The following is a 19707-nucleotide window of genomic DNA, read 5'->3' as shown; positions in this document are numbered from 1 at the left end:
AAATGTAAAAACAATTTAAAAAGACAACACTTTCTAAAACAGATAAATAAGTCTTAGGATTCAATATATAAAGGATTAGTATTCCCAATCTGAAATAGACAAAAGCAAAGAACAATAGAAAATTTCATACAGAAATTACGATAATCATGAAAAATATTTATCACTCAATTGACTACTACTAGGCGGGTAGCAGTGTGAGATCTTCAAAACAATTGTGATTGGCAATTATTTAGTATGTCAGATTGTCAGAGGTGAAAAATATTGCTTGAATCCAGACTTGGTAAAGGTGTGGAACAATGGGCATTTTCTTGCTCTGAAGTGGAATACGAAATGGTATAACTCTCTGGGTAGTGATTTTACAATATGCACTTTTTTTGTTTTTGTTTTTTTTTGAGACAGAGCCTCGCTCTGTCACCAGGCTGGAGTTCAGTGGCGTGATCTCGGCTCAACTGTAACTTCCGCCGCCCGGGTTAAAGCAATTCTCCTGCCTCAACCTCCTATGTAGCTGAGACTACAGGTGTGCACCACCACGCCCAGCTAATTTTTGTATTTTTTAGTAGAGATGGGGTACTTTTTATATCGGTGTTATTATTTAGCTTTATAGCTCACTTTAATTAACGTACCCAACAGAAAGAAAAAGTACACACAAGTATGTGTTCAGAAATATAAAATATAGTTGTATTTACGTTTTTAAAAAAACTACTAGTGACCAAAATATTGATCAATGGAGAATGAGCGCAGTAATGGTACACACATAGCATGGACTACAATGCAATCACTGAGTAATAATTAGGTTTTTGCTCCATAAACATGAAAAAGCAACATGTATCATGAAATAAAAGTGTAAAATTTACAAATCAGCATGTACTGTATAATTCAATTTTTTTCTTTAATAAGGAGGAAATACAGGGATAGGGCAGTCACACAAGTGAATTTTAATGAATAAATACAGACTGAATGCTCACGTACCAAAGTGTACCTGATGTTAGGCTTATGGGCCATTTTCTTATTTTTCTGTGTACTCTACTTTAGTATCTAGATTTTTGAAAATGGATGTGCATTGCTTTCAGAATAGAATAAATGGGTTTGGTCAGGAGGAAAAGGGACTAGGAGCCATGCAGATATGATAAAGCAGCAGCTTCTCGGCCACGTGTAAAGGGGTCCAATATGAAACTCAGTAACCAGGTGGTCAATGGAGGACATTTGTTCTATTAACGGTTGTGTCTGCAACATTGGTTTTTTTGGCCCTTGAAGGTGGGGATAAAGGATAGGTATTTGTGGGGATCAGTGTCTTTCTGTTACCTAGGGATGCAACAATACAGAAATGCTTTCAGGGAAGACAGGAGTATCACCTTTTAAGAAAAAAAAAATGACTCATCTCAGCACCCACTTCTGCCCTGTCTTCATGTATCCCTGATTCTCAGAAGCTGAGAGCCTCACTTAGGCAAGCCGCTTCTCATTCTGTCTCTGCCAGATCTCCAGGTCAGAATGCTCCAAGTACAGGGAAGTGGGAGGCAGGAGGCTTAGAGTATGTTTCTGAAGGACGCGTCTCCAACAGCCAACATAACTCTGCTGCAGAACCTGATTTAAGCCACAGCCCAACGAATTCCATTTTCCACCTCTCTCTCATTGACAGCTGAATAGTCATTTTCCACAGTACCACAGTTCAAGCTTCATATACTTATAAAAGGTGAGTGTGAACCCTACTACATAAAAAGGACTTATGCAGAAAACACATCCTTATATATGAAAAGAAAGCGTAAGGTAAATTAGAGTGATGTATAGTAAGATTTAGTCCCCATAAAGAGAGGACTTTATGATTTTGCTCCAAGTTCCTGTATTTTTTTAATTTATTTTCTCTATATAAAGAAATGTGGCACATTTTACTTCTCCATGTCAATTTCTAAAAGATGGTATGCTATAGTTATTAAAATGCATCATTCATTTATAGAAATGAAAAAAATGTTTTCCAGCTATCTAGATTTTTATAGTTTTAAAGAAGAAGTATATTCACTTTTTAATTTCACCAAATAGGTAATAAAAAGTTTAGGATGGCTCACTTTATCACTACAGCAAAGGGAAAATTAAGTATCTAAAAGAAACTTTTTTTATAATTTTTTATTGCATTTTAGGTTTGGGGGTACATGTGCAGAACATGAAAGACAGTTGCATAGGTACACACAAGGCAGTGTGTTTTGCTTCCTTTCTCCCCTTCACCCACATTTGGCATTTCTCCCCAGGCTATCCCTCCCCACCTCCCCCTCCCACTGCCCCTCCCCTTTTCCCCCCAATAGACCCCAGTGTTTAGTACTCCCCTCCCTGTGTCCATGTGTTCTCATTTTTCATCACCTGCCTATGAGTGAGAATATGCGGTATTTCATTTTCTGTTCTTGTGTCAGTTTGCTGAGAATGATGTTCTCCAGATTCATCCATGTCCCTACAAACGACACAAACTCATCATTTCTGATTGCTGCATAATATTCCATGGTGTATATGTGCCACATTTTCCCAATCCAGTCTATCATCTATGGGCATCTGGGTTGGTTCCAGGTCTTTGCTATTGTAAACAGTGCTGCAATGAACATTCGTGTGCATGTGTCCTTATAGTAGAATTATTTATAGTCCTTTGGATATATACCCAGTAATGGGATTGCTGGGTCAAATGGAATTTCTATTTCTAAGGCCTTGAGGAATCGCCACACTGTCTTCCACAATGGTTGAACTAATTTACACTCCCACCAACAGTGTAAAAGTGTTCCTTTTTCTCCACATCCTCTCCAGCATCTGTTGTCTCCAGATTTTTTAATGATCGCCATTCTAACTGGCGTGAGATGGTATCTCAATGTGGTTTTGATTTGCATCTCTCTGATGACCAGTGACGATGAGCATTTTTTCATATGATTGTTGGCCTCATATATGTCTTCTTTCGTAAAGTGTCTGTTCATATCCTTTGCCCAATTTTGAATGGGCTTGTTTGTTTTTTTTCTGTAAATCTGTTTGAGTTCTTTGTAAATTCTGGATATCAGCCCTTTGTCAGTTGGGTAAACTGCAAACATTTTTTCCCATTCTGTTGGTTGCCGATTCACTCTAGTGACTGTTTCTTTTGCAGTGCAGAAGCTGTGGAGTTTCATTAGGTCCCATTTGTCTATTTTGGCTTTTGTTGCCAATGCTTTTGGTGTTTTGGTCATGAAGTTCTTGCCTACTCCTATGTCCTGGATGGTTTTGTTTAGATTTCCTTCTAGGGTTTTTATGGTGCCAGGTCTTATGTTTAAGTCTTTAATCCATCTGGAGTTAATTTTAGTGTAAGGTGTCAGGAAAGGGTCCAGTTTCTGCTTTCTGCACATGGCTAGCCAGTTTTCCCAACACCATTTGTTAAACAGGGAATCCTTTCCCCATTGCTTGTTTTTGTCAGGTTTATCAAAGATTGTATGGTTGTAGATATGTTGTGTTGCCTCCGATGCCTCTGTTTTGTTCCATTGGTCTATGTCTCTGTTTTGGTACCAGTACCATGCTGTTTTGATTACTGTAGCCTTATAGTATAATTTGAAATCCGGTAGTGTGATGCCCCCTGCTGTGTTCTTTTTGCTTAGAATTGACTTGGATATGCAGGCTCTCTTTTGGTTCCGTATGAAGTTCATGGTGGTTTTTTCCAGTTCTGTGAAGAAAGTCAATGGTAGCTTGATGGGGATAGCGTTGATTCTGTAAATTACTTTGGGCATTATAGCCATTTTCACGATATTAATTCTTCCTAACCATGAACATGGAATGTTTCTCCATCTGTTTTTGTCCTCTCTTATTTCGTTGAGCAGTGGTTAGTAGTTTTCCTTGAAGAGGTCCCTTATCTTCCTTGTGAGTTGCATTCCAAGGTATTTTATTCTTTTTGTAGCAATTGTGAATGGCAGTCTGTTCTTGATTTGGCTCTCTTTAAGTCTGTTATTGGTGTAGAGAAATGCTTGTGATTTTTGCACATTGATTTTATATCCTGAGACTTTGCTGAAGTTGCTTATCAGTTTCAGGAGTTTTGGGGCTGAGGTGATGGGGTCTTCTAGGTATATTATCATGTCGTCTGCAAATAGAGACAATTTGGCTTCCACCTTTCCTATTTGAATACCCTTTATTTCTTTTTCTTGCCTGATTGCTCTGGCTAGAACCAGTACTATATTGAATAGGAGTGGTGAAAGAGGGCATCCTTGTCTAGTGCCAGATTTCAAAGGGAATGCTTCCAGTTTTTGCCCATTCAGTGTGATATTGACTGTTGGTTTGTCATAAATAGCTTTTATTACTTTGAGATACGTTCCATCGATACCGAGTTTATTGAGGGATTTTAGCATAAAGGGCTGTTGAATTTTGTCAAATGCCTTCTCTGCGTCAGTTGAGATAATAATGTGGTTTTTGTTTTTGGTTCTGTTTATGTGGTGAATTACGTTTATAGACTTGTGTATGTTGAACCAGCCTTGCATCCCCGGGATAAATCCTACTTGATCATGATGGATAAGTTTTTTGATTTGCTGTTGCAATCGGCTTGCCAGTATTTTATTGAAGATTTTTGCGTCTATGTTCCTCATGGATATTGGCCTGAAGATTTCCTTTCTTGTTGGGTCTCTGCCGGGTTTTGGTATCAGAATGATATTGGTCTCATAAAATGATTTGGGAAGGATTCCCTCTTTTTGGATTATTTGGAATAGTTTCAGAAGGAATGGTACCAGCTCCTCTTTGTGTGTCTGGTAGAATTCGGCTGTGAACCCATCTGGACCTGGGCTTTTTGTTGTGTGGTAGGCTCTTAATTGCTGCCTCGACTTCTGACCTTGTTATTGGTCTATTCATAGTTTCGGCTTCCTCCTGGTTTAGGCTTGGGAGGACACAGGAGTCCAGGAATATATCCATTTCTCCCAGGTTTACTAGTTTATGGGCATAGAGTTGTTTGTAATATTCTCTGATGATGGTTTGAATTTCTGTGGAATCTGTGGTGATTTCCCCTGTATCATTTTTTATTGCATCTATTTGGTTGTTCTCTCTTTTCTTTTTAATCAATCTGGCTAGTGGTCTGTCTATTTTGTTGATCTCTTCAAAAAACCAGCTCTTGGATTTATTGATTTTTTTGAAGGGTTCTTCGTGTCTCTGTCTCCCTCAGTTCAGCTCTGATCTTAGTTATTTCTTGTCTTCTGCTGGGTTTTGAGTTGTTTTGATCTTGCTCCTCTAGCTCTTTCAATTTTGACGATAGGGTGTCAATTTTGGATCTCTCCACTCTCCTCATATGGGCACTTATTGCTGTATATTTTCCCCTAGAGACTGCTTTAAATGTGTCCCAGAGATTCTGGCATGTTGTGTCTTCGTTCTCATTGGTTTCGAAGAACTTCATTTCTGCCTTCATTTCATTGTTTATCCAGTCAACATTCAAGAGCCAGTTGTTCAGTTTCCATGAAGCTGTGCAGTTCTGGGTTGGTTTCTGTATTCTGAGTTCTAACTTGATTGCACTATGGTCTGAGAGACTGTTTGTTATGATTTCAGTTGTTTTGCATTTGCTGAGGAGTGCTTTACTTCCAATTATGTGGTCAATTTTAGAGTAGGTGTGATGTGGTGCTGAGAAGAATGTATATTCTGTGGATTTTGGGTGGAGAGTTCTGTAAATATCTATCAGGTTTGCTTGCTCCAGGTCTGAGTTCAAGCCCTGGATATCCTTGTTGATTTTCTGTCTGGTTGATCTGTCTAATATTGACAGTGGAGTGTTAAAGTCTCCCACTATTATTGTGTGGGAGTCTAAGTCTCTTTGTAAGTCATTAAGAACTTGCCTTATGTATCTGGGTGCTCCTGTATTGGGTCCATATATGTTTAGGATCGTTAGCTCTTCTTGTTGTATTGATCCTTTTACCATTATGTAATGGCCTTCTTTGTCTCTTTTGATCTTTGTTGCTTTAAAGTCTAGGTTATCAGAGACGAGAATTGCAACTCCTGCTTTTTTTGTTCTCCATTTGCTTGGTAAATCTTCCTCCATCCCTTTATTTTGAGCCTTTGTGTATCCTAGCATGTGAGATGGGTTTCCTGGATACAGCACAGTGATGGGTTTTGGATTTTTATCCAATTTGCCAGTCTGTGTCTTTTGATTGGTTCATTTAGTCCATTTATGTTTAGGGTTAATATTGTTATGTGTGAATTTGATACTGCCATTTTGATGCTAGCTGGCTGTTTTGCCCGTTAGTTGTTGTAGATTCTTGATTATGTTGATGCTCTTTAGCATTTGGTGTGATTTTGGAATGGCTGGTACTGGTTGTTCCTTTCTATGTGTAGTGCCTCTTTCAGGAGCTCTTGTAAAGAAGGCCTGGTGGTGACAAAATCTCTGAGTACTTGCTTGTTCGCAAAGGATTTTATTTTTTCTTCACTTATGAAGCTCAGTTTGGCTGGATATGAAATTCTGGGTTGAAAGTTCTTTTCTTTAAGGATGTTGAATATTGGCCCCCACTCTCTTCTGGCTTGTAGTGTTTCTGCTGAGAGAACTGCTGTGAGTCTGATGGGCTTCCCTCTGTGGGTGACCCGACCTTTCTCTCTGGCTGCCCTTAGTATTTTCTCCTTCATTTCAACCTTGTTGAATCTGACGATTATCTGCCTTGGGGTTGCTCTTCTTGCAGAATATCTTTGTGGTGTTCTCTGTATTTTCTGCATTTGAGTGTTGGCCTGTCTTGCTAGGTGGGGGAAATTTTCCTGGATAATGTACTGAAGAGTATTTTCCAGCTTGGATTCATTCTCTCCGTCACATTCTGGTACACCTATCAAACGTAGGTTAGGTCTCTTCACATAGTCCCACATTTCTTGGAGACTTTATTCATTCCTTTTTGCACTTTTTTCTCTGATCTTGGTTTCTCGTTTTATTTCATTGAGTTGATCTTCGACTTCTGATATTCTTTCTTCTGCTTGGTCAATTCAGCTGTTGAAACTTGTGCATGCTTCGTGAAGTTCTTGTATTGTGTTTTTCAGCTCCTTTAATTCATTCACATTTCTTTCTAAGGTATCCATTTCCTCGAATCTTTTTTCAAATCTTTTTTCAAGATTCTTAGTTTCTTTGCATTGATTTAAAACATGTTCTTTTAGCTCACAAAAGTTTCTCATTATCCACCTTCTGAAGTCTAATTCTGTCATTTCATCACAGTCATTCTCCGTCCAGCTTTGTTCCCTTGCTGGTGAGGAGTTTTGGTCCTTTGTAGGAGGCAAGGTGTTCTGGTTTCGGGTGTTTTCCTCCTTTTTGCACGGTTTCTTCCCATCTTTGTGGATTTATCCACCTGTCGTCTGTGTAGTTGCTGACTTTTCGATTGGGTCTCTGAGTGATGCCCAGATTGTTGATGATGAAGTATTTCTGTTACTTGGTTTTCCTTCTACCAGTCTAGCCCCTCCACTGTACGACTGCTGAGGTCCACTCCAGGCCCTGCTTGTCTGGGGTGCACCTATATAGCAGCTGTGGAACAGTGAGGGATGCTACCAGTTTCTTTTTCTGCTATCTTTGTCCCAGAATGATGCCTGCCAAATGTCAGCCTTCTGGATATACAGCGGTCAGGGAGCTCCTTGGGGAGATGGTCTGTACTTTATAGGAGCTCAAGTGCTGAGCTGTGAGCTCTGTTGTTCATTCAGGGCTGTTAGGCTGCTACGTTTAATTCTGCTGCAACAGAACTCATAAAAAAAAAAAAAAAACACCTTTTTTTCTCAGATGCTCTGTCTCGGGCGGGTTGGGGCTTTCTTTGTGAGTGTCCATTGTGCTGTCCTGCCCAGCTAGGAGAGTGTCTAGTCACTATTTGCCTGCCGAGGCTCTGCCCTGCTGGTGTGATGTTCACCCTGTTGCTGCAGGCTCTGCCCTTCTGCAGCGGTCTCTGCCCTGCTGCCACAGGGTACGCCCTGCGGCAGAGTCTCTCTGTTGTAGCGGGTTGCCTCGGCAATGGCAGGCTGCGTCAGCAATGGGCATGCACCTCAGTAGGGGCGGATTGCCTCGGTAATGGTGGACGACCCTCCCCGACGGAGCTGCACCATACTGGGTTCAGCTGTGCCCTAAGGGAACCTCTCCAACGGGAGTGTTTGGAATCTCCATTTTGTTTGTCCCTCTGCACTACCCCAAACGCTGTTTTCCTGGAATCTCCTGGGCTGGCTCACTGTCCAAGTCCCATTCAGTCTCAAGTTCAGCCCTCTCAATTCTCAGATTGCCAGTTCAACAGGGCACCCGGGCCAGTGCACTTTGTGTGGTGTGCTGTGTAGCACCACTGCACTACAGCACCGGCCGCCGGCCGCACCGGCTGCCAGCTGTACCAGCCAAAACCTCTGCCTGGTGTCCTGCATCTCTTTTATACCTGGGAATTTCCCCGTTCTGTGGGCAACAAAGATCCGTGTGGAAATGCGACCCTGACTCGCCCTCTCCGCGCATTCACCGAGAGCTTCAATCCTGGGTTGTTCTCACTGCGCCATCTTGAGTCCTCTCAAGAAATTTTAAAACTGTGTTTAATCTGTTTGATTTGATATCAACAGTTACTTAACTATGTTTCAGTTACAGTTTAGCAATATTAATGTATTTGTTAAACTCCTTTGTAAAGTCAGTCTACCTTTCATATGGCTATTGGATACATACTTTCCATAGCTATTGTGTTCAATATCCCATTTTTATTATTGCATACAGAAGTTAAATTAGTCCATATCAATTCTGCATTTCAACCAAGCCTTTCCTTTACTCATAATTAAGACAAGAGGGTTTTCTGAATGCTCTCTGGATAATTAAATGCTCATGCTGTAGTTGGTTCTGTTAGTCAAGATACATTTAACAGAAGTATCTACAAGAATTCCCTTTTATCTGTACTGTGCTATTTCTGGAGGGCCACCAAAGAAATTACAGTCCCTAAGTTAACTGTTTTTTCAGTGAAGCTTAAAGAATGACAGCAAGTTTCTTATCTTTCTCTTCTCTCCTCAATAAAATACAAGACAGAAAAGACTGTTGGTATAGTAAATGTTGATTTATATCAAAGTAAATGATTAGAAGATAACTTCCTTCCCACTAGAGGAAATATAGAGAAAAGTGTTAACAATTAAAAGCTTTGTTTGCCTCCCCATTATGTAGTAACATGTATGAATGACACACCTCTGTTACTGCAGATTTTGCCATCTGGAGATGTGCATCTTCGCTTGCTTTCCCAGGGGGTGATATCGCACTGGAATTCACATTTATCTCCATGCCAACCAGGCTTGCAGTAGCAGTTTCCACAGTAACACTTCCCATGGCCTTTACCCAAAATGAATTTTATACAGTGAGGAAAAAAGCAACTTTCACAAGCAGAATTAACTTTCTATCTCTTTGTGATCATTTTTGCCTTCTGAAATAATGTCAAAGCTCTATATTCCTTGCCTAAAATAATCAAATCATACAGCTTTCTCCAAACACATCATGGTTGTGCTTATACCTGCTTAATTATACAAAAAGAGCAAAGTGCCCTTTAACTTGGCCTAGCCAGGGAGCTGATTAAAAGTATTTTTAAAGAAATGACATAAATGACCATGAGAGTCTATTACTTTTCCATCTCAAATGCATGCATTGAACCCAAATAGATGTGAGCATTCACTTTAAGGACATTTCTTGAATTTGTTATGAAAATATTTCATTTGAAATCAACTATTGAGAAACTAGTGGTGCATATTTACTGAGATACACATTATGAATGGTCAAACAACTCTTTAAAGCAGAAGAAATATTTCATCTTTTCCCTCAACTCTCAACTGTGTCTCACAAGCTATTGTGTTCCACCATGTGAAAGAGACAGGTTTTCAGCCTAGTCCATGTTGAACCATCATTTAGACAAATAAAACACCATGGGCCCTTGGCTTCACAATCAAATTCCCAATCTACTTGTCAAGAGGATACAAATGACAAGTAAGGACATTCATCATTTTGTGTCCGGATACTCTCCTTTCAGCTCCCATCTCTGTGTAACCTGTTACCTGCTCATCTGCACTTGCCTCCAAGCCATCTGTAGTAAATTCTCATATCAATGCTTTCCTCATCCATGTCTAGCAATCCTTCTGCAAATTCCCCAAAGATGGTGTTTATCCCAAAATATCATCTTTGTAGTTATATCACCTAAGCATAAATGTATGTCCTTGCTCTTGTTTTGTTTTTAGTTTATTCTCTCTGTTACAGGAGTTTGTGTTTTACCAGTCTACGGCTAAAGTCTTTTGTTCTTTCCATCTCTCTTCTCTTAAAGCCAAATCCCCAAAAGACTATACAAAACTGATTATGAGACTACTTTTCATTATCTTCAAAGCATATTTATCATTCTAACACTGTGGTATCTCTCGCCATGGGCAAGAACATTATTAGGACCTGTAAAACTCACATAAGAAGCAGGAAATACAACAGAATATTCTGGTCTCCTATGCTATTCATGTCCAGGAGATGAGATTTCCATCAAGAAGGCATACCTCCAAGAGACAGAGACAGAGAGATGAACAATGAACAGAAAGAATGCTATAGTGAGACAGAGAGAAAGAGACAGGGACCCAACGCCATGATTTTTGCCTAAATAAGTTATAATTGGGATATTCAAAGAAAATCGTTTTTTAACTTAACAGTCAATGACCATTTCCACAATGAATTTAAATTTTAAATTTGTTTACTTAAGCAAATACAAAGGCGGCCAAGTGATTTAATTAGTGATTTAATCTATATATTTTATTGTTGAACTTAAAATGGTGTCTACTTGCAGACACAATTAAATCACATCCTGGTGATATATCACAGGCCTCAAGAACTCAATGATTACACTGAGAAAAAAAGCAATAATGTATACTGATTGCTTTCTTTAGGAGTCATGTTTGTAAAACTCAGTCACCTTTTTAGATTACAGGATTTATCTTCTCTGTAATTTCAGAAAATTTATACAGAAGGTGCTACATATGTAAGGATTACTATATTAAGAAATGATCAAAAATCTGTATTTCTCACATCCAAATTCTTTAAATATTTATACAATTCAGTATTGAATTAGAGTTTTACTAAGAAACTTTTGAGTTAGAGGTAAATAAGGAAGCAAAAATTATGTAACAATACACCTGTATGCAGATATGGAAAATTAAACAGATATCCACGTAACTCAAACAAAAATATTGAACAAGACACATCTGAATAATTGAGATTAAAATGTGTGCTTTAGGACAATACACATTCCAGATAATAAACATAATTCTTTGCTTTGTGCAAACTGATAGAGCAAGAAAATCTCTATTTGTCCTGCTTCACTGATGAACTGAAGCATCTCTCAGCAGATTGGTTTCATGTGGATGACACATGGAAAGATTTACAATCCCAGGCAATGTCACCCCCAGAGGGTGTTTACTGGAGTGCTGGTGTCCTTGGTCAGAGACTTTGCACCATGAAATTGCTTAAGCCTCAAACAAATGGAAATAACAGCTAGAAAGGTTGAAAGTTAAACAGTTTCTGTTGTGTTGTTTCAAGTTACGTTTTTCTATTTATACATGCAAATAGACTCTGCTTTGTTGGTGTCTAAACCACAGACTGACCCTAAAGTATGTTCCCTTCCTTTTTCCCTTCATCTGTAATAATTGGAAACTAAACATCTAGAGGACAAATACACAATATCTGTGGATGAATTTGTCTAACTGATCTAATTATTTTTGGACTGAGCCCTTTAGGAGAGAATTGTCTGAGCAGCATCTAGCTTAGGTCATTGACTTGGAAAAATGAAAATAAGATTTAGGTGTTTGTTTTATCCAGGTGGGTTGTGCAGCCAGGAGACCAAGGAGGAAGGGCCAACCAGGCCTAAAATTAATATATTCGGATGACTCAGAGGAATTGAAGCTACAGAGATGTAAACAAAGGGAAAAGCTTGTCATATGCTAGCCATACTTTCTCAGGGTCTCTGGTTCCACCTGGCCCCATCGGGTTCTAATTCTTCCAGAAAAACAATACTTCCAAAACTACCATTTCTGCATGCAGAGCAGTATTCCATTAACTGGAATCCCATCAGATAGGAGTGATATATAAGTTTAATCATAGCAGAGAAGAATTTACCTAAACCGAGTGATTCTCACTACTTTCTACTTTCATTTTCCTATGCCAGTCAAGGTTGCAAATGGAAACTCCAGGCATAGGCTTGCAGGTTGGTGAGCAGAAGAGATGAAAACTTCAAATGTTGAGGAGAGACTCCTCTTGTGGAGCTCTGAGCTCCAAGGCACTGATGCAGTCGTGAGTGGTGAAGCATTAGAAACATAGACTTTGGTGTCACATAGACATGAGCCTAAATTCTATCTTATCCTAGAGTGATACTATGAGGCAAAATATAATGAATGTAAAGCAATTATTGCAGAATTTGTCACCAGCACATATGCAAGAACTGGTACAACAGAAAAATGAATGGAGTAAAGGTGACACTAGAAAAGGAAAATGTTATCTAAATATGTAGGGACAGAGATGGGGAGGTAAACTCTAGGCTGATAATACTATTGACCTTCAATGTCCCCAGTAGGACATGAGACTATCGAAAGGTTCATGTTTTAGAAAGGGAAAAAGAAAGAAATGAAAATATACACTTAAGAGAAAAGGAGAAAGGAGAATAAAAGTGGCTAAGGTGAGCAGGGGAGATGGTATTCCACCAGGACTACGGCAGAGCTATGCAGTTGGCCTCCTGCCAGAATGACACAGCTCTCCTCTGAGGATAATTTGGCTTTGCATTTTAAAAGTACTAGTCTACCCTTAAGGCCACAGTCTCACCTTCCTTACGTGAAATATTTTCCAGATAAACATAGGTTTAAATTGAATTAGTACATCTAGCATAGAAATTGATGTATAGATGGAAGAACAATGAAATAGGTGAAAAACCAGATACTTTTATTAATTTCTAGAGTCAATATACATACCTCCACATATTTCTTCTGTTTCATCGTCTATGCATTCTCTATCATCACACTCGCAAAATTTGCCATATACAAGTCCACTTCCATCTGAATTATCACACTTACACCTGCCACAGTGACATGTACCTAAATTATTAAAACAAAAGAGATTGTTTGTTACATGCATATAAAATTATAATTAATGAATTTTTATACCATCTCTAATATTTCGATTAGGTATTTCTGTGTGCATGATGAGGTAAAGCACATGCTATTCTTTCTTGAGGCTATTTTAGCATTGCAATTGTATTTTGTATCACACAGCTATTATTACTGACCTCTAATCATTTACTGAAGGTAAATTTGACCACTCCTAGTACAGAGCTACTTTACACATAGCTGTCCAACCAGCGCACGAATGTCTTCTGATCACACTTGGATCTGATGTAAAATAAAGCAGGAAAATTTAAGCTTTGGAAGGGAAGAAATCTTGCTTATATGCCTCGCCAGTATTTATTCAATGCTTTGTACAATGTTTGAACACGCTATTTATGTAATAAATATTTATGGAAATAATTTATTGTCAAATGCATAAGTAAAAATCATATATGCCCCTGATAATTTCCCCTCCTCAGCATTAACTTATACTGATACACGTGTCTTTACAATAATGGGACCAGAGTGGATTGCCTTAGGCATGGATTCCTGGGACCTTACCAGATTCTCAGGGGAACTCAGAATTAGAAAGGTACTGTAGTCATCTGGTCTACTACAAGCCACATCTTCATCCAAGTCTGAAGATTCTACTGCATCCCCCATCAATAACTTCACCAATATTAATATCATATTCAAGTAATATTGAGAGGTAGAATGCCCACTTGAGAAACTTTCTTTTTCATGTACATATGTTGAGTCTTAATGTTCATCATAGCCATCAACATGTCTCAGCTGAGACTTGATCACCACGAGAAACCACCCTGGACTCTGAAAATCCAACAGGGATGACATCAGCCATAACCTTCCTCTCAGAGATTTATATGAGTAAAAACCAATGTGATAAAATGAATACAGAAGTGCAAAGTGTTGCAGAAGCACATAGCAAGGGGATTTAACCGAGACCAGGAGGTCAAAGTCAGAATCCCTGAGGAAGTGGCTGAGAACTGAAAGCCAAGTGAAAAAGCACAGCTAAGAGAAGTGAGATGACGAAGAGGCTCACTTCCACCACGAGACAATAGACAGGCTCAGTGAGAAAAGAGGAGGTGAAGAAAAAACATCACACGGGATTGAGGTATACAGAACAGCCTGAAAAGTGGCATGAAGTGAAGAAAGCAACTCAAGGTGCAGTTCATGGAAGTCTTACGGGTCATGTTAAAGATTTCCAGCTTTAATCTGACAATAATTGGAAGACACAGAAGCAATGGAGTCCGGTGATCCGGTATGATTTTTTACCAAATTACTCTGGTTGTCATATGGAGAATGAACTGAAATGAGGCAAAAGTGGATACAAGGAAATAAGTTAAAAGGCTGTTAGATTTGTCTGCAGGAATGAAACCAGTAGCTAGACACATGAAGCGGTAAGTTTATAAAGAAACAAATACATTGGGGGATATTTTTAGGAGAAAGAGTAGAGGGCATTTGGTGACTGACTGCGTGTAAAGGGTGAAGGATGGGAAGGAACCAAAGATGCTGTTGATAGTTTGGTTTGAATTACTAGATATTGGCAAATCTATATGTGATGTATTAGAAAGAGCATGAACTTGTGACTAAGGTAGAGCTGTAGCTGAATTTAGAGGGTTTTTTGTTTTTGTTTTGTTGTTACTTTTTTTTACTTTTTGAGATGGAGTGTCACTCCCTCTATCACCCAGGCTAAAGTGCAGTGATGTGATCTCAGCTCACTGCAACCTCCACCTCCTGGGTTCAAGTGATTCTCCTGCCTCAGCCTCCTGAGTAGATGGAATTACAGATTCATGCCACCACGCCAGGCTAGTTTTGTTATTTTTGGTAGATATGGGGTTTCACCATGTTGGTAAGGCTGATCTCAAACTTCTGACCTTGTGATCTGCTTGCCTCAGCCTCCCAAAGTGCTGGGATTACAGGTGTGAGCCACCACACCTGGCCTCAGAGTTTTAATTCTCATAAGCTATGCATTTTTAAGGGTATTGCTTTCATTTCTAATTCCAAGATTCCTCATAAGCAAATAATCTCTGCTTCAAAGAACTGCTGCCAGGACTAAGTAATGAATATGTCCCCAGTCATGTTTCCAGAAGCACCGCTGAACCTAGTACATAGGACTTGAGAAGATTCAGGGTTCTTCCTCTTATCTTATTAAGATACAGAGTATATTAGTTGTATTTCCAAACATTTAATCCAGGAAATATATTTATGGATGCTGACAATATCCTTGTTTTCATATCCTCTGCATGATTCTGTTACCCAGATCACTTGCAACTCGCTATTATCTATAAATTTTTCTCTCACAGTTACATACGAATGGTGATTTTGCAGAACTTGAGTTTATTTTTCTACTTTTCAAATACTCATGAGAATTTTCCTGTTATTAAACTTAATTTCCTTGTATTTTTTTCCTAAAAGGTATCTCAATTCATAAAAGTAATTTGAAATCTAAGCTATAATTTATGCTATTGCTTCATATAGTTTTTGTTCTCTATCACCCTGCTTTTTCATTTTCACATTTAATCATTCTGTCTCCCAGCCACCCACATATCCAACCATTAAGCTTTCTTGTTATCTATCTATTATGTTATTGGCAAGGAACTAGGTGCTATAGAAAATAATGAGATGCTTAAAATTAAGTAAATCACAGAGCAGGAAAAAGAGACACCTTATCAATACATTTTGTATAGCATTTGCCACAAGTCTATTGCAAAAGCCTTTGTGTCATATGTTTTGTTTTATAAATACAAATATAAATCCATATAATATATATGTAGCCATATATAATATGGGCCTCTTATCTATAACATGAGAGCAGAAAGTCACTTGGTTAGGGCTGTGTATGGGGAAGTTTTTTCAGGAAAGATGGGAAGCAACAGCCTCTGCCTCTGAAATCTACAACTCCTCACTGCAGTCCCCCACAGGCAGCTCTCTCTCATCCACACATCTGAACCATTCCTGGCTGATGTGGGGAGTTTACAACAGCTCAGAGACTTCCTGTCTCACCCATCAAGCAGAATTCACAACTGAGCCTCCAAGACATGGCATATGGGCACCCAGGCAAAAGCTCCAGACTCCTGTGCTCATGCTATGACACATGGCTTCTCTCTCTTGGTTGCCAGTTAACTCAGCCTCTAGGATTGGTCTTCTGCCTTACACTAGATTATTTTAGCTCTGATTCTTCATAGTGCCCAATAGACCTGACTCTTTCTAGGATGACTGACCAGACATGTACGCCAGCCCACACCCCTGTGCAATGGTGCCAGGGCCTCATCCTGCTCTGCACATTGGACCTCACCCTTCTAGGTTTCCCACAAAGTTAGCTTCTGGAATGCCTTGGTCCCCAGCTCTATCTCATCCTGCCCTTCAGTCCCATTCCCCAATCCATGTAACTCCGCTTCGCCTTCTGATCCAAACTACTTCAGAAAACCACATTGTGATATGAAAGGGAAAGATTAGTAGAAAGACTCCATAGGCTATTGCAATTTGGAGGACGTGGTCCTGAACTTGGATGGTGGAAGTGAGTATTCAAATAAGACAGGTGAGAATGAGATTGCCAAAGTAAACATGAAAGGCTTAGATATTTATACGAGAGTAAATTAGATGGAAAAGATTAAATGTAACACTGAATATAAATGCATCTTTTGACCAATTGCATTTCAGGTAATTTATCTTGAATATACACCTCCAGAAATATAAAAATATGCTCACAACAGATCATTCTGTGAAGTATTATTTACAATCCAAAATATTGGCACCTGTCTAAATGATCAAACATAAGGGATAGATAGGATAAATTACATTGCATACATAGAATCCAGTCCTATGCTTTTGAAAAAATAACAAGAAGGATTTCTGTGAACTGATTTGGAGTGAATTACAGGAGATTATGTTGAGTGGTAAAAGCAGAGTAAAAAGAACACTTGGAATGCACGACTATTTTTGCAGGAAAAAATGAAAAATAGTACACAAATATATCTATTTACCTTTACACGAAAAGAAACACATGCACAAAGAAGGCAGAAAGCAAGAAAGTTGGTTATCTGAAAGACGAGGGTAAGCGTGGTGCAAGATTTGATGAAGAGAGTGAGGATTCTCTCAATATGCTTTTCTGCATAGTTTTGACTTTTAGAAGTATGTTAGTGTTCTATATATTATATTAATACAGATGGGAAGGGATTATAAAACCTAAAATTGAAAGTGATCTGAAATAAATAAGCTAAATTTTATTTCAAATGAGTACCATCACCACACTGAAAGAGAAGAAAATAAAAGAAATCTGATAATTTACGAACACAGCATTTGACTACCTACCCCAATCTTGGGCATGACTAAGGTACAGTGAGAGTTGGGGAGTGGAAAGGGGTGGACTGCAAATCCTGATGTCCTTTGGTAGATTTGCTCTGTCTAGTGGTGTGTCTGCAGCACTTATAAAAGTAACTAGAGATGTAGTATAGGATTGAGCAAGTAAGTATATATGCTGGCTATATTGGGAGCCAGGGTTCTCACTGAGAAAATGGAACATGCAAATATGGAATGGAGAAAACAACAAGTGATTCTCTAAGGATGGACTGAAATTAGATGTATGATGTAAATCCATGATTTCTAAAATATGCATGCATGTATATGTGTTCATGCATATCTGTGTGCTGGTATGTGCATAGGTATTTGTGTATATATGCACAGGCATATATTTACTAGTATCAAAATAAATAAAAATGAAAATAAGGCCTAAAAATTCCCTGAGCAGACTAAGCCAGTTAGGTCTCATAATTGATCCTAACCTTACCTGATATGTAAAAATAAGTGAAACTTACCTTAAGTTATTTCTTGTAAATGTCTACATTGAAGAAAAACAGGACTTAAGCTCTACCAGCCAGAAGCAACCAACAAACTTAATGATTATATAACTAGGTAATTTCCAACAGGATAGATCAAATAAGGCAACTGTATAATGTTAACCAATCAACTATTTTTCTTTGCTTTCTTTTTCTATTCATCCTATAAAAGCCTCCCACTCACATTCCCTCAGTGAAGCTCCTGAACCACTTCTGATTTGGAGCTGCCTGATTCATGAATCATTGTTTGCTCAGATAAAATAAAAATCGTACTATGCTTCAATCTACCTTTTTGACACAAGCCTGTTTGCAGAAAGGCCCAAGAAGCAAATACACTTCAGTGGAAATAAGCATCCCTAGTGCTCACAATTTTTATTCAAATATCATTTTCACTAACAGGAATCAGGGCTCTTTGGATAAGTGGCTGATTTCAAAGGTGCAGTGAAGGTCCAGTATGACCCTGGAATATGTTATTGTGCCCAAAAGGAAAAAATTGCAAAAACAAAACAAATAAACAAGGGAGGCATGTCACAATAACACAAAAGCTAGCCTGATGGGCTCTAATACCTAATCTGAAAGACTCTGTGCACCAGAATAATTATGTACAGAAATGAATAACAAATCACTGAAATAAGAATTGTGCTTCTAGATGATAATAAATCAATAAGTAGATGAAATAGCAAATAACTGGTAAATGAGAGCTAATTCCTGTTTGTGATGGAAAGCTGAGTGCCAACTAGTCAATTTGGAGAGAATGTTAAAGTTCATAAATCATCATTTTCTAATCATCATTGTCAATACTGCGTTAGGTGATTGTCATTAACGGATGATAAATCTAGGGTAATTTTAGTGAGGAATCTGATACATGTGTGGTTTTAAAGTGTTTCCTCATCAAATGCACATTTGTGAATAGGGTAAGTGAGAAATAACACAGCGGAGACACCAGACAACACCTTGACCAGCTCATCAAAACTGACATCACCAATATGAGCAGATGGACATCATGTGCTTCCAAATGGAATATTTCAAGAACACAAAACCATTTCTCTAGAGTTTTACCTAAAAATGTGTATTATGAATCGAATCATGGGGAGGCATCAGACAAATCCAAAATAAGTCACTTTTCTTTTTAATAAAATGGTGACAATTTCCTTCACAAGTTTCAATGCTCTAAAGCCAAAGTCTGTGGAAATGGTCCAGAATAAAGAAGACTGAAGAGAGATGTAAACTTAACATTTTCCAAAGACTGGATCCTGTAAGGAGAGGAAAGTGCTATGGAGGACATTATTGGGTCACTTGACTAAGCCAGATTATGAATGACAGATTACATAAAGGTATTGCATCCATGCTTAAAAAATGATAGAGTACAGATGTCCTAGAAAAATCAAATATGTTTTGTCATCTATGGAAACACTTCTGTACGTTTTATCCTTTGAGATATGTCAATGTAATGAATTACATGCTTAGATTCCTTAATATTAAACATCTTTACCACATTTGATTTTAATGTTCTTTAAAAAAAAACCCTGGATTAGCAAACAATAAATAAGTACATCCCCAAATAGATTTCAAACCTAAGACAGAATTCAAATCTTGTTACTGAAATATATGTTTGAAAAGAATGATTTTTTTTCAAGATGAAAGAGACTATGGGGTGTGTGTGTGTGTGTGTGTGTGTGTGTGTGTGTGTTTGTAGGGGTGGGTGTTATGAATTAGAAATAGAGAAATCCTACTAAGAAGAAAGACTGAAGTGCTGGAGAAATATGAGAACACCATAACACCATGAACACAGAAAGAAACCTAACTGCTAAGACCGTTTCTCAGGATC

At 38.4% G+C, this 19707-nt stretch overlaps 1 protein-coding gene across 4 annotated transcripts in view; it reads right to left on the bottom strand.

Moving 5' to 3' along the window:
- The window catches only part of ITGBL1 (integrin subunit beta like 1), a 277886-nt gene that overhangs the window by 151675 nt on the left and 106504 nt on the right, over positions 1–19707 (bottom strand). For 3 of the 4 annotated variants that reach the window (XM_078375607.1, XM_078375613.1, XM_054247073.2), the window contains exons 4-5: positions 12892–13014; positions 9104–9244 (exon numbers count right to left, since the gene is read on the bottom strand). In XM_078375607.1, the coding sequence (XP_078231733.1) occupies positions 9104–9244; positions 12892–13014 (264 nt within the window). The remainder of the gene's footprint in view (positions 1–9103; positions 9245–12891; positions 13015–19707) is intronic. The other variant, XM_078375617.1, reaches the window with a different exon arrangement.

Source organism: Callithrix jacchus, chromosome 1 (assembly GCF_049354715.1).
Source record: "Callithrix jacchus isolate 240 chromosome 1, calJac240_pri, whole genome shotgun sequence".
Classification (NCBI taxonomy): Eukaryota; Metazoa; Chordata; class Mammalia; order Primates; family Cebidae; genus Callithrix; species Callithrix jacchus.
The sequence above is the reverse complement of the archived record's forward strand: the minus strand, read 5'-3'. Positions and strand labels throughout refer to the sequence as shown.